General features: G+C 38.6%; 1 protein-coding gene across 1 annotated transcript in view; it reads right to left on the minus strand.

The window, feature by feature from the left end:
* The window catches only part of fto (FTO alpha-ketoglutarate dependent dioxygenase), a 230536-nt gene extending 216462 nt beyond the window's left edge, over positions 1-14074 (minus strand). Inside the window, exon 1 of the mRNA XM_036584026.1 lies at positions 13843-14074. Coding sequence (XP_036439919.1) covers positions 13843-13920 — 78 coding nt within the window. The 5' untranslated portion in view covers positions 13921-14074. The remainder of the gene's footprint in view (positions 1-13842) is intronic.
* Between the last annotated feature and the right edge of the window lie 2348 nt (positions 14075-16422).

The raw sequence follows: 16422 nt of genomic DNA on the forward strand, positions 1-16422 counted from the left end.
GCCATTCTTTAAAAATGCTGTATTTTAAAAAGTCACAATATGAGACTCCAGACAAATACAGCTAAAATATGGCCTACGGCTCTTATTGCTCTTGGATGGTCAAAAACTCAAAAGTTTATAGAGATCTAAATGTAACTTTGTACTGCTATTTGAACTTTTTTGCCTCACAAGTCCACTCAGACTATTTTTTATTCTGCAACAACAAAAACGATCAAATAATACAGTGGACTCAATAAATAATACCTTTGGAACACTTTGTGTTAGCAAACTTAGTGTCAAGCTCAGTTCAGGTTCAGTATAAGCAGACCCTTTTTCCATTTGTTTTTATGTCAAACAATGACAAAAAACTTTAAAAACTGTAAAGGATGTTTTTTCTTTCCACAAAATTAGACTGTATGTACAATTTCATAAACAACTTGCCATTAAATTGCAATCATAATGAAATATCTCATTTTCTACCTACAAACACAATATGGTAAAGACTGAAAGTTAGAACTGCACACTTTCAACACAACTTCAGTATACATAATGTAGCATTTAGCTAAGAGAACAAAAGACATTGTCGCTATCTTCTTCAAAAATATTCAGAGAGGCTGATAAAGATATAAAACATGTCCATAAGGTATAAGGATATGTGATCCCCCACAGCCTATAGATGATATAGAAAGCAAAGCCAAACAGACAAATCAACCTAAGTCCACATATCGGATCAATGCAAGCGCCACAGGCCCCAGGGTCGCCCTATATTACACTGCAAACTTCATATTCACTCATTGATTTGCTTTTCAGAATAGTATATCACTAAACTCCAATGGGATCTGAGACAGAGGCAGGGGCCGGGGTCAAGCATAGCACACATGCCGTGTTAGCCGAATATTGATGGCCAAGCAGAAAGAAATGACTAAATATCCAGATCAATAACTAGTTACCCCGCGACAGCCACCCGAGATGGAGAAATATAAATATACATCTTTATGGCTACAGGAGCATTCATAATGAGAGGCCTGAATGAGTGCTCCCCTTAAGCTAAACCGTTTGATTAGCAGCAGAGCAAAGGTTAGCGCTAGATGTGCTGATACAGGGGAAAGAGGCTAGCACTAACGCTCGCAGAGAGTGATCACCTCGGCCGGGCAGAGGCCATCTGTGTGACAGGAGAGCAGCCCTGTACCAAAGGCCTGCTGCACAGTTGTTAATCGTGCTTTAAGCCATTTGTGATGAAGCCCAAAGCTTTCCATCATCAGTAGTTAAGAGGTTGCACAAATTTCTAACTAAATAGAGTAGGTGTAGCCACAGCGGAACTAGAGTTGCTTTCTCACACTACTTCAGAATTGCAAAAAACCTGCTATATAGACCTACAAATTATAAATACACCATATATTGTTGGTTAACCTGCATTGGTCTGCATTGTGACACTGGTCTTTGCAATATCAATTCTGCAGGAGGCAATACTATGCAATTTAGGCTCTAACAAATCATGAATGTGTTATTGCTTGCTGTGAGCATCTTGACCAAACATCAAATGATCCATCTCAGTGATTTTGCTGGCACTCTGAAGAATCAAGACAGTCACATGCTCCAAAATCGCTACGGGTTCACTGATGTTGTACTATTTATACCAAAAAGGTTTGTGGACACTTGACAATCACAACAATATGAGCTTGTTGAACATCCCATAACAAAATCAGGGACATTAACATCTAGTTGGCCCAAATTTTGCAGCTATAACAGCCTCCACTCTTCTAGTAAGGCTTTCCACAACATTTTAGAGTGTGTTGGTGGGAATTTGTGCCCACTGGGTTGAAAGAGCATTTGTGACGTCAGACACCAATGCTGGACAAAAACGCTTAGCTCACAATTGCCATTCCAATTCATCCCAAAGGTGGTCAGTGGGGTTGAGGTCAGGGCTCTGTGTAGGCCACTGGAGTTCCTCCGCACCAAACTCATCAAATCATGTGTTTTGCAGCTCACTTTGTGCACAAGGGCACAGTGATGCTGGAAGAGGAAAGGGCCGTCCCCAGACTGCTACCACAAAATTGGAGGCATATATAATTGCCTTATAGTAGCACTCTGCTGACATCTGCCAAACGCAGATTTGTTTGGAAGATAGTGAAGCGTGATTCACCACTCTGAAAAACGCTTTTTCCACTGCTCCAGAGTCCCGCGGCGGAATATTTTACACCATTCCTGCCGACACATGGCATTACGCATTATGATCTTAAGATTGTGTGTGGCTGCTCAGCCTTGGAAACCCATTTCATGAAGCTCCCAACAGAGTTTGCATGTTCTACCACTTTGTTGCTGAGCAGTTGTAGCTCCAAGAGGCTTCCATTTCACAATTACAGCACTTACAGTTGACTGAGGCAGATCTATCAGGGCAGAAATTTCACAAACTGTACTTGGCAAAGCTGGTATCTTGTGAAAGACGTTTAATGTCAATGAGCTCTTCAACACAGCCCTACTGCTAATGTTCATCTATGGACACTGCGTGGCTATGTGCTGGATTTTATACACCTGTTAGCAAACACCTGAACCCAATAAATGGGGGGAGGGGTTCACATACTTTTGGGCATAAACTGCATCTATCAATATTACAGAAACTGAACAATAGAAGGAGAGTGTTTTTAGCAATAATTGTTTTACAACAGTGTGCTTTCATAAAGCAGTTCTACAAAATAACACAATGAAGCCCCAAATATTGCATCAAACATGCTATAATCTTGCCTGTCCTTTCTGCCAAAATTATAAGACATTTGCTAAACAGACACAGCCACAAAACTGTCACGATATCAGGTTCAGCACAGCTTTTTCAATAACCTAAATGTGATTTTGTTCCAGCTAGTCTGTAAAGCATTTCAAAGCCCATCCCATTTGCTAAATAGGATTCTCTTAGTTCTGAATTTCAATTTGTTTAATTGTTCCACTTTCCCAACTGCCAACTGAAAAGCTTCCTTGGGCCAATGGCAGGTATGAAAATTGATGTAGGCCTGCGGTCAAACTCTTTTCCAGAATCAGACCAAACATGCTGCAGATCAAATATTATCTTATACAAGTTATCTGATGTATTCATTTACTGTTTTTGTATGTGCTAAAATAAAAACAGTAACGTTAGCTGCAGTGTAAAGCTTAACATATGATACTGAACACACTGCAATTGTGCTGTCGTACCTAAACTACTGTATAAATTCACTCAGTTCAATACGTAATTCTGTTCATATCATGCAGATCTAATAAGAAAGCTATTACATTCTGTAACTATCCACGCTAATAGCTATCCTAAAGTTGCTACATGTAAAGGAAGTGTTACGTCCAGTGTTCTCCGGCACAACATCTACATCATTTGAAATCAGCATGATCTAATGACATGTGGCACCTGGCAACCCTTAGTTCCTCTCAGTTTGTCCTTATTTACAGCAAAAGGTCATTAGTGAAGACAGCGGCTCACTCATTACTTAAGCTCAAACACTGTCCAACACAGCCATAAAGAGGCAGGAGACCAGATAATGCTTAACTTCTTAATTAAACGAATTCTATTGCTTTTACTTAATCACTGAGCCCTATTACCCTTCCCCACCCCCTGTTTTCCCTCTCAAAATCACACCATGCCAACTGAGGACCATTATGAGACCTACCCTGCTGAGAACCTCCCCATCACGCTCCCTCTCCGGCACTAAATCAGGAACGTGGGTGGGGTGGGCTAACAGGGGGAACTGAGGGACACGGTGAGCTGTAGCTAGCGGCTAGTGGCAACCAGTGGCAGGACTGACATGTCGTTGTGGCAAGTAATGTCCGCGTGGATTAGCGGTATGATGGCCTGATCAATACTTGCTGCTCCAGCTATTAGGAATGCAGCAGGAAGTGGCCCCCCGCGGTAATAAAGCAGGGTGTCAGCCTGCTACTTCATTTGCTGCCTCCATTAGTGTAATGGTATCATTATCAGCTGGGGCAGTATTTTTCTAACTCCCCCCACCACCTTGTTTCCTCTCTCTCTCTCTCTTTTTATGGACACCAGCCTGATGAAGTCAGGGGCTTGCCCCCTCGCTCTTTCCTCCTTCCCCTCTCTCTTTTTTTCATTCCTTCATTTTCATCCCTCGAATGTAAATCCAGTCCCGCCGCGGTCTGCGTGTAGTCGGTCTTATGTATTCCTGAGTGCACTTTATGTCAACACCCCACACTATTTCTCCATTATGGAGTCATTAACAGAGGCTGGCCACGTGTCGGGTATCGGAGAGAGAGAACGAAGCGAAACAGGGAAGAAAGCTGCTGATTAGGCCGAAAGTGACACCACCTCCCGCTAAAACATCGGCTCCGACATGACAGCGCCTGGACGTTAGGGCCCATAAATCGTTAGCTTTACACTTATTTACAGGGAACCATTTTGCGAAGGTAGGGAGGGGGGATCGATTAACCAAGACGGGCTGTGTGGTCACATAATCAGCCTGTAGCCGTAGCTAGCTGTTAATTTAACAGAATTGCCAAGGGGAACACAAACCATTTTAATGAGTGTTTAGGAATTAAATAGCCTAAACAGCTTGCTCCGGCAAACACACGAGCACAGAAAGCCAATGAGCCAAAACCACTTCGAATGATAGGCAAGGAGGAGGAAAAAGGCTCTGGAACATCTGGCAACCCTCTGCTGTCATTACTTACAGTCCATTCGGGGGGAAAAATTCCTTTATCTCTTTCCTGATTCCTTTTTTTTCCCATTAATGCTCTTTTTAGTGTGTCAAAAGCGTATTTCATCACTGGACGAGGGTTATCCTGTCAACAACATATCAGGCAGACATCAGACAAAGTGTCAAAAGAAACACAGGATCCTTCGACGGGGTTACAAGTGTGAAGTTATAAAGCACGTTTAACAGATGGAGGAGAAAAGCAGAGCAGGCCTCAGTTTTCATTGAAAAACACAGGTCTACTTGATCAAATCCGTACATACAACAGCATGTCAGATAAACCACACAGTATTTATGGTAAAATACTCTAATTGCGCCCTCACAGTTGGTTTCATTTAGTGAACAAGTTAAAACTAGCGACTTTTCCTTTAGTGTCCTTAGATCAAAAAATAATGCTGACAGTATTTCTATGGGTAGAGAAGGCCGTGTAAGGGCATTTCTTAAGGGATGAAGTCACTCTTTAACAGTCTATTAGCCAACAACATGCCTTTTTTATGGTACAGGATGATAATCAGAAAGAGCTTTTTCATCATGCATATGCACCACATATGGTTAGGAAACCCCTAGCAGGGCTGAAGAGAGGACAAGGCATTTTTTAAGGGAAAAAAAGACAAATCACTCGCAGCCTCTTTTGTGACATGAGAAAGGACATATCAGTCTACATCCAATGACTGAGCATAACTGCAAACATGTCCTGTATTCAAGACTACAGCTTATGTCCCCGCTTATTACTGAATATGATAAAGTAGACCAGTTTTTCACTATAACGAGCCACAGGCATAAACAATTTCACTAATCTGTGGTTTTCCAGTCATTTTGCCATGGTTGCCTCTGCATAATCCTTATGCTCACCAGGGAATTAGGGCTGCACAGTATATCGTTTGTTAGTCATTATTGCAATATTAGCCTTTGTAATACTACTAATGCAGAGGGGTGCAAATACGGCATCACAAAATCACTACATTATTTACTCTGAGCATTCTGACCAATCATAGACATTCCTCATGAGTGCTTCTGCAAGCATTTTGACAAGTGAAGCCATCAGTGTGATCCAATAAACAAGATCAAAATAATGCAGGCTGATCTTTAACTGCATCAAGCATTCACCAAAGTGTTTTAAATATAATTCAAGGTAATAATGGGCACTATGGCCAAAAATTTATATAGCGGTATAATTAAGATTTCAGATGGCTTTGGTATATATCTCAGTATGTACATATTTTGAAATAAAACCATTTTAGATGCTTAGGGAAAACTATTTTGCAGATTAACAGCGGCTAGAATACTTTTTTACAACCAAAGTAAGAATACTTCTTTCTAAAACCAAAGTTTTATTGAGCAAAACTGAACAATATATAGATAAACCTATATCAATATTGGTTTCTGGCAAAAGCAGTGCTAAATGTCTTCATTTCTACACAGCTGAAGCTTTGCAGATTTTTTTTCCATAATTTTTTTACTCCACCTTAAATGCAGCAGTTACATTCTGGCATCTGTACAGACACATCAATATAGCTGCTGCACCACTTAAGGTGGAACAGGAACAAGAAGCCAACGTCAGCTTTGTCAAATTCATTTGTCTCACACATGCATCCCATACACTGTGGAATTTGGAAAATATTAGTCATTCACACTATCACTACCAACTGGCCTACAGCTTGTTGTGCAGACAAGGCCCAGAGATCACAATGCCATCTGATGCAGCTGACCAAGTCTGGCGGCTCCTCATCAGTCTGGTGTCCAAGTTAGGCTAAGACTAACCTCAAAAGACTGCCTCAAAAACAAAGCTGACTGCTTCACATGCAACGGACTAGACAGCGGGAGGGTCTGCTGTGTTTTCATTTTTATTTGAAATGTAACTGAAACATCCCTGGCTTAGCCACATGGCTAAATGGACTAACATAGTTTGCACTTGTTTGTTTTTTGTATATTGCGTTATCTGTACTTATTTGCGGCATACTGATATAAAGGTTAAGATAAACTCATATCTGAGGCAGAGTTTTGCACACTGCTGCAAAGAATGAGAGAGAGAGATACACAGTCATTCAGTGTGGTTTGATTAAAACATGCCATTCTATGAAGTTTACCAAGTCAGAATAGTTTACAGTGGTGGTAAAAGGAAGTGTCCAAAGCACTTAATGCCTCTGACAGCTACCTTACAGAAAGTTATTGACAAGACATTGTTACAAATATGTTGCCTGAATCGTAAGACAATCATCCAATTCTTATCCTTCATATAAAGATTTTTCCTAAAACATATTTTTAAAATCCACTCATGACGGAGGCGTACATGCAGGGTGCTATAACGTCAAACTGTTCCTAAAGACAACTTACTTTTCAGATTTTACACTACTTTACCAGCAACATTACACATAAAACTCAGAAGACACATGTACGTTCAATGGTCATTCAGGACAGTAAATCAAATGGCTGTATTTGCACTGTAGAAATCATGACCTCTGGTTCCTATCATTGCCACTGTAAAGAAATCCAGTTATGCAAATTTATCCACAATGCACCATCCCATATCAAACCACTCTGAACGACTATCCAATGACTGAATTATGCAGAAAGAAAAACTGGTGGAATTCAAAGCCACTTTGTCTGTCTGTCTGTCTGTCTGTCTGTTCATCTGTCTGTCTGAACACCAGCTGCAGTGAGAACTCTGAGCCAGTGGCTCATCTGGTCTCCATGGCTCTTTTTAATAAACAGGAGGAACCACGTCCTACATAGTTTCACTGCTGTCAGACATCATCCAAACATATGAGCCATTAGGGAACAGGGCAGAGAGACAGACAAAGAGGCAGACAAAAAAGAACAAAACGAGAGATGAAAAAGAGAGAATTCAGCTACTGTTGACTTTATATTATGAACTAAGCATTTAGGCCTACATCTGTCCATGTCAGATCACTTGATCAGATCTTCAAAGATTTTTCAAAAATTCAAAGATTCAACACTCTCATTATATGCCGGTTTGAGCAAAATGATATTTGATTTAGTTAACTCACTGAGCTTCAAGTTTCAATTAGAAAAACTTACCCCAACAAGGAGGTTTAGTTATCGCTGGTGTCCTTCTGATTTCTCTCAAATTGCCTTTTTTTTTAGGACTTTATCTGCAGTTGTGTACAAAAGTCAGAGGCCATCATTCTTTTATTTGATTTCTAGACAATAGCCAAATAGCCATTAAGTACAAGTTACTCATACTTCAGGGATATTTCTGAGGAGATTAGATACAAGAAAAATAAAGGAAAGTCAAATGAACATAAGTGGAAAAACTGTTTCCAAAGCCAAAGTTTAAAACTGGGACTCCTAACAACCATGCAAGACCCGGTAGACCACCAAACCTGTCCACATCAGATTAACAGCACTTTTTGAGATAGAGGAGAAAATCAAGCTCCACTTTTGCTTCAAATCAAAAAAAAAAATCCACAGGTGTTTCTGCACTGTGAGAAGACAACTCAACACTATGAGTCTGAAAGGATGTGTACCTGTTAAGAAGTGATTACTGAGAAAAGCACTGTACATGAAATACAATGAAAATGCCCTATGCGACTGCCAGTAATGCCATTGGTACGATTCCCACAGATTACACAAGATAGGAAATTATGACAGTTTACTATTAAACTCTTTTATTTTAAATTCTACACCCCCACACTTTAACTTACATGCTAGCTTACAGTAGTTACATAATAAAGTAGTTATGGAATGAAAGACAAAGTCTCAAGATTAACAACTTAATAGTTCAAGCATAGAATTCCAAACCATAGCTGCTCTGTTATGAGCTCTGGTTCTATTAATAATGAATGAGAATGCACCGAAATTTCTACCACTGAAAATCTTCAGCATAAACTGGTCAAATGTGGCTGTTTTTATCCCAAAGAAAAGACTGGAAATTTTGCTGGAAAAAATAAACTAAAAATGAAATAGGCCTATTAGGAAGTGTCAAAATCTAACACCTAACAAATAATTTTGATGGTAATGAAATTTTTACAGTGTAATCAACTTTTCTTTTCTTTACTGTATGGTGAGTGTAGACATGTTCAAATAGTTTGAGTGGCAGCAAATCAACAGTGAAAATGTCATCCATCCAAAATTTGAAACTAAAATTAAACTATTTCACGGTTCCTACATTTAACATTAGACGAGTAATTTGTATTGACTGTTCATGTCAAATATCAAGAGTTGATACCCAAGAATGTCTCCAACACGGATTTGCTATACCATATGAAATGTATACAGCAAAACAATAGAAGAAAAGGTCCCAGCTAGCACTCATACATTATCTGTAGGTAGTTTCTGAAATGGTGAAATAAATCGCAAACGATTAAAAATAATGGAATTCATTGCCTTGGATGACCAACCGTGGATTTTATAGGCACATGCTGTACATACTGTAATAATTTTGTAAACTCTTTTCTAGCTAACTGTTTTCATATATTGTTAGCTCAGTTTTATTCTATTTTAAATAGTGCCTATTAATAATAAAAGTGTTTTTCTTCATTACTGTGTAGTTATTTATGTTTATTGCACTCATTCAAAAGCATAAATAAAGGCAAAATAGAATAATAAATGAATAACTTTTTTCAGTTTTCAGCTGACTGTGTCCTGAATTTCTGTTTTGGCTAGGAGTTGTCATTTGGTGCATCACTAATAATGAACATAGTAAACACACATTAAAATATTAGGTGTGGTCTTTTAGGGTCAAGTGATCTGTTCATTGCTAAAACCAACACATCTGCCTGCCAACAGTAATAAACAGCAAACTACCTGTAACTACCAATAATTTCACAAATGTGATCCAGATCTCCAACAGCCTACAATATAAGTGTACATTTGTCATAAGAATCCTAAACGGCCCATAACTACCCATAATATCATCCAAATAATGAAACAGAAGTTATCTAATTCTAATGCCTACTATGGCTTTTGCCCAGGCAGTAAATGTGGCCTTTCCACAGATTAGCTAAGTGATGTGATTTGCTACCTTATCTGCCCATAACAGTGGAAATGTTATTTGCATTGCTTCAAATCATGTTAAACTGTATCTATCAAACCTGACAATAACATTCAGAGAGGATTATCTGCTCTGGGGCCTTGCATTTGTTAGCAATGTTATCATTCAATCATGTTCTCTGCTGATAACAAACTAACACCAATATTAGAAAGAGTGTGGCAGATAAATTACAGCAGAACTCCATGGTCCTCCACAATTACGATTAAAGACTGAGAATGTCTATTCTGGCATCATCACCAACAGAACGTTAAAAAGATGGTTCTTCAAGGCAATGGTTCTGTTTAGAACCATGGATTCTATATGGGACCATTTCATGCTTAAATGGTTCTTTGCATGGTGAAAAGGTTATTCAGATTGATTGAATGTGTTGTATGTGGTTGTATATAGCACCAATAAGGGTTCTTCTATTGTCACAAGCTTGATATCATAATAATAGCGGAACCCTTTTTGGTGCCATTTTCAAGAGGTTTTATACAGAACCATATATAACACAATCTCCATCAATCCAGAGAACCATTTCACAATGCACACTCTCAGAAAAAAGATATGAAACTGTCACTAGGGTTAGACCCTCAAGGGTACATCTCAGTACCTTTAGTCATGGAACATAACTGTACCATAATCCACTGAAATTAAATTTTCTAAGTTGTATTGACTCCACACACCCTGTCTCATCTCCAGGCTTTTTATTTTATTGTTCTGTTTTAAAACATTAGTTTATGAAAAGGTACTAATACGTACTTTTCACCTGGGAAAAACTTATCTAAGGTACATAATTGGACCTTAAAACCACTTTGAGGGTACAACAATGTACCTTAATGAAGAAAAAATGTACCAGCACAGCATCAAATGGTTCTATATAGAACACATGGCTCTAAATAGAACAATTGCCTTTACTAAAGAACCCCTGAAGAACCATCTTTTTAAAGTGTGTAGAGTTAACGCTTTATGTTGTAAGGCAGGGCCTACCACACTGACTTGAAATAACTAAACCAAAAAGTAAATAAATAAAATAAACCAGTAAATAAAGCTAAATAAACGTAAATAAGCACCTAATAACATACATTTCATTTATCCTAATTTGGAGAAATGAAATAGATTATGGTGAACACTGGATGAATAATGGATGAATTCTGAGTGATACAGTTCTTGCTATCAAAAATGTCTCAACTTATGCCAAAGCTTATTTCTGCTTATGCTGCATATTTATGTAGTGTACTGAAATGAATCTGTGGCCAATCCAATTTCAAAGGAAACTAAAAGCACCAAAAGAAGAAAAAGAATGCTTTTCCAAAATGAAAGTCTTTACTGAACAAGATACAATACAACTATTACAGATCTCAAATAGTTTGTTTAAACACTAACAAAACCACAATGACTGAAGCCTGACTCATGAATTTGTACATGCTAATTTGTTACCTACATATAACTTGCAATCAGTGAAAAGAATGGAAATAAAGGTAACTTCCACTGTTTTTTTTCTCCGTAATCAAACTGTTGAAGTCAAAGTCATTCAGTGTGGTCTGATGTGAAATGCTTCATTCTAGAGAAACTAGAACTAGTTCACAGTGGTGATAGGAACCAGATGTCTGAAGTGTTTAATGCCTCTAAAAGCCCCCTTACAGAAAGCTCTTACATGACATGGTTACAAATATGTTGCTTGATGTCTCCGACATAGTTCTACGACTGTTTTGAGATAAGCTTTTGGCCTAAAACACGTTTTAAATGGCAGAGAGGTACATGCAGGGTGTTGTAAGGTAAAATATATATTTTATTTACAGTTTTACCTCTATTTTACCATTATCAACATAACAAATAAAAACTAAGATGACGCGTTTAAGTTTATTATTTTTTGATACTAAATAAAATGACTATATTTGTGTGGTAGACATCACGACCAATTGGTTCCTGAAACCACCACTGTACAGAAAGATTCAGCAAGTTTCTCTACAATGCACCATTTCGCATTAGACCCCTCTGAGTCAGGGATGGATCATGCTCTTGGGAGGCCCCTGGGCACAAGGGTCTTTGAAGGCCACTGAACTTCAACAATAATGCCAAAAAAGTGAGTTTAAAAACTATTATGAGCTTGTGTGTTTATATGTCTTCATCAGTTATTGCAAGATTTGAAGAATCTTGTGTAAGAATTTAATCTTCTCTGAAATTTTGAAACTTGTTTTTTCTTGCAAGCCAAACTGAGCCATTATGCCAAAATAGAACTAGTCCTACACAAACAGAAAGGGAAACACTAACATCCCATTTGAAAAGCAACACCAAAAACCTGGCCTAAATCACACATAAGATTTTTTTTTTTTCATTTATTTCAATGACTTGAACATACAAGATCTCCACATTCATCTAATGTTTACAATCTAAAGTTGGGACAATTTGCAGTAGATTGTCCCAGGTATCTGAGGCCCCCTGAGGCCCCTACTAGTCAGAGGCCTGTAATCTATCCAGTCAGTAATCTATCTCCTCTCTGAATGACTTTGTTTACATCTCAATGATTGCTTTATGTAGAAATTTTGAAAAATCAGTGGAACTCTCTTTTAAGTGGTTTGACAATTGAGATCTCAAGTAGGCCCATATTCAATATTTTGGTACCAATGCCTTGACTGTAATACTAGTAACTGAACAAGACTTTTTTCAACACCATCTTTTAAATTACATACTGAAAGGGGGCATGAAGTGCTGGAGGTGGAAATCTTGGCTGCAATGTAATCCAGAATCAATGATGTTAAGAAGTTCTGAGGTTAATAACATACCTGCATACTTGGGGAATGTACTTTAGAAAGCCAATCACCTAGATCCCTATCATCTAGAAAAACCTGTCAAGTCAGAAGTGTTCACAGTGGTGGTGACAGGAACCAGACATCTGAAGAGTTTACTGCCTCTGAAAGCCCCCTCACAGAAAGTTATTACATGAAATATTTAGATATAGGCTGCCTCATGGCTTACACACTTATGATAATTCTGTTGTAAAGTTTTGGCTTAAAATGTATTTTAATACATTTATTTTAATCTATTCATGGTGGAGGGGTACATGCAAGGCATTGTGAGGCAAATAGTGCCTAATAAAAATGTAGTTTTTCAGATTTATGACTATTTTGCAATCACCAACATTACATATCAGAACGCACATGTAGGTTCACTGGTAGTTTTGGATAGGAAATGAAATGGCTATATTATGTTGTAGACATTGTGAGCCCTGGTTCCCATCACCACCACTGTAAAGAAGTCAGAGTCTGTAAGTTTTTTTCTACAACGAACCACTTCACATCAAACAACTCTGAATGAATCTGTTTACAGCGCAAGGACTGAATTATTCAGAAAAAAAAAATGAGAAACTGGTGGAATTTCCCTTTAAAAGGCCCTTCCAGAAAAGAAAAGAAACATCCCAAAGAACAAAAAGGTTGTTCACACCTGATTTCAACTGTGAAATATGCTCAGCATGTCTGATAGCCTGACTTGTTCTAAGACATAAAGGGATGGTGGGAGAAAATGTAGTGATGAAGAATGTAAGATGATGGAACTCTAGAAAAGAGCAGGCTATTGACAGAATCTGTAGTCTAGACCTTCACTTCATGATGCTTTAAAGCTGCCAGTTTTGCGAAAAAACCAAATATACACTCGATAGATGACGTTAAGGCACTGAAACAGAGAATGACTCTTGTTCCAAAATCTAACACCAAAATTCGCCCGAGAGTGAGGCTGGACTTTTATCGCCTCCTGAACGCATTCTGTCAGTTTGTCTTTCAGTCAGCTATGTGGGGTTTACCGTTTTATCTGATGATTTCATTCATTGTCACGATTTCGGCTAAAGCAACATTGTGAAGGGTAGCCTGGACTTTTACGTGGCCGAACAGAATTCATCCACAGAAGTAGTTCATGACAGCTGCTAGAAAACAATCACACGTCGCAGTTTATCGCAGGCTATCGTTTCTGCACGCTGCCGTTTGTGTATGAAGAAAGAAATGTCGTATAAAAGAAAGGAAAACCTATAGAAAACGCCAGCATGGGAAGATGCGTAGGCTTGCAAAGCTCTCCACACAACGACACAGCGCATGCAACACCGGCCCGGACACACAGAAACATTCCTTAGAAACTGTGCAACGGCATGTGGTGCTTGGCGAACTCAGAGAAAACTGCAAGCGATACCTTTCTCCTCTTTTCCCTCTCACTGTCATCCGATCTTTTCATGTTCCTGAAGTACTGTTTACACTGCCTCGATTTCATTAAGCGCCGTCGTGGGAGATGTAGTTTACATTCGCTTCCTTAAGCTTCTTTAACATCTGCTGGGGGGTTAAAAACAGCTGTTACACACGAAGTCGTGACATAGATCAAATTCGTGTCGATACGCTGGTTAGTTTTTCATGTAAGTGCCATTCAGTTTAAAATATTCGCCCATTTTACTGTTCAATGTACTACATTTCCCAGAAGCCTTGCGCCAGGAAAAGCCACGCTTGTAATTTGACTCAAGCCGGAAATCGCAATGCGCGAATGTTTTACATTCGGCTACAGAGCCTGCGCTAAACTTGTAAAAAAAAAGATACAGATTAAGAAAATTATATCGAACGAAGCTGCTAGAATACCTGAGCAAAGTACCTTTTTAGTTCATGGTGCTTTAATGTGCAAAGGAAAAGGAAGTAATGCTGACATTCACATCTAAACAGAACTGGCTCTTTAAGTGTTTATGGACACTGTTTTCTAAGAGAAAACTAACTCTTGCTTCGTTTATGGGCTGTGTGTTTGTTTTATATAATAAAACTAGCTTTTCATTCGTTTTTGGGCTGTGTATTTGTTTTCTATGAATGAAACAAGCTTTTGATTCATTTACCTGCTGTGTGTGTTCTATAAATAAAACTAGCTCTCGAGTTATGTGTTGTACATTTGTTTTCCATGAATACAAGTAGCTTTTGATTCGTTTTTGGGCTGTATTTTTGTTTGTTTTCATTGTAATTACTAGCTTTTGAGTTGTTTATGTGCTGTATATTCCCAGATAGCAAGAGGATAGTGTGCCACTGTTGGCGTGCTGACTGCAAAGCTGGGGGTCCACTGGCTTTTTGCTCCACATTTTCCAGACAGCCTAAAAGGTGGTATTTTGTCTAATACTGTGCTTAATCACCAGTGGATTAAGCACAGTATTAGACAAAATACCACCTTTTTAAGTGCCCGTTTTCCACTCACTGTCCAATTTACTTTTTTTTGCGTTATCCTTTTTTAATTAGTAAATCTTTTTAACAGCAAGGTTTATAAATACAGCAGGTTTTCAGCTACAACATTTTCAGCTAATTTTATATTTTCATCATCATTTTACATTAGGCCATCAATTCTTTTTATCTCATTTGTTTGTAATATTCATCTTGGTTTTCAAACTCTACTTGAGGGGATTAAAAGATAGTTAGACCTTGTATGCAGGACAATAATGTGGGTGGTCTGAGGGCGGACCAGCAGGGGCCTATAGTCAATGCGGTGCCGACCTCATCAAGCCAGCGGACCAGTATATGCTTGCTGTGTGCCCTGCTGAAAAAAAAAAATCATAGAAACCATTACACCTTTCTGTTGGTTTCTGATAGTGTCCAATAGCCACTAATGATATTTTGTGTTTTCCTGATGGATTGCTATCATTTAAAGGATTCTAATGGTTTAACAGGTGTTCTGGGACTGATTAAAGAGGCATTTGATGGCTTCCTAATGGAATCTAAAGGTGTCCTACAGTAGTCTCTGTTGGTAACTAAGCCAATTCCACTTAGAAAGCAAAACCATCATGTTTTCTAATGGCTCTAATGTTCTTTTTTCAGCAGGGTGCGTTTGCCATGGGATTTATGAAAACAAAAAAACTTCTAATATGATTCTCTAACATGTGAGGGCAGCATATTAGAGCAATAAGTTAGAAAAGGGTTTGTTTATTTGTTAGCTGTTTAGCTAATTCTAATGTTTTTAGCATGCATGCTACCAGAATAAGAGTTTAGCTTTGCTTGACTACACATGATTCTGTATAATTAAAATGTGTGTGTGAGGGGGTGTGCGAGGGTGTATGCACGCATCCAAGAGTGTAGTGTACCAACTCAACAGTGCTAACAGTGTTAGCCACCAAACACAGCTAGTAAACAAGATGGCTGATAAGCCAATTTGGACATTTTTGGCTTGTATGTCAGTAGATGCATATATTGAACAAGAAAAGACAATTAAATTGTTAATCACAATTATTTCTAGACTATTAATCATCAGCTGAAAATTAATTAATAATCACTGAAAATGTCATCTAGGAAAGCTGCCTTAAGTTACGCACACACTTAGTTTCACTTCACTTCTGCTTCAATAGATGAAAAACAGAAGCAACACTTTGCAACTGGCATAAAAAAAACACACACACAATCACTCTTTGAACATATTCCAAAGCTGAATCTTGCCAAGTCTCTTTCAACCCTCTGTCGATCACAGCCTACGCCCAGGTGCTTCACAGCCAAAGGTAAAAAGGGCCCCAAACCAGTGCTGTGTTCATTTTTCCACGGAGCTGCGAAAGAATATGTAGGAACATTTCTATATCAAACGCACATTGAAACTCCCGTTGCTCTCCTGAGGTCAGCAGATACCTCATAATCTCTCCTGGAAAAGTGTTGAAAAGCGCTCTGCTGGTTATCCGTTTCATCAGGACAAAAGAACACGGTCTGCGAAAGACATAAGCTGAGGCCCCCCTGCTTCGGTGCCGAAGGTTTGAAAACACCTGCTACATAT

The sequence above is a fragment of the Colossoma macropomum genome, unplaced genomic scaffold (genome assembly GCF_904425465.1).
Source record: "Colossoma macropomum unplaced genomic scaffold, Colossoma_macropomum, whole genome shotgun sequence".
Classification (NCBI taxonomy): domain Eukaryota; kingdom Metazoa; phylum Chordata; class Actinopteri; order Characiformes; family Serrasalmidae; genus Colossoma; species Colossoma macropomum.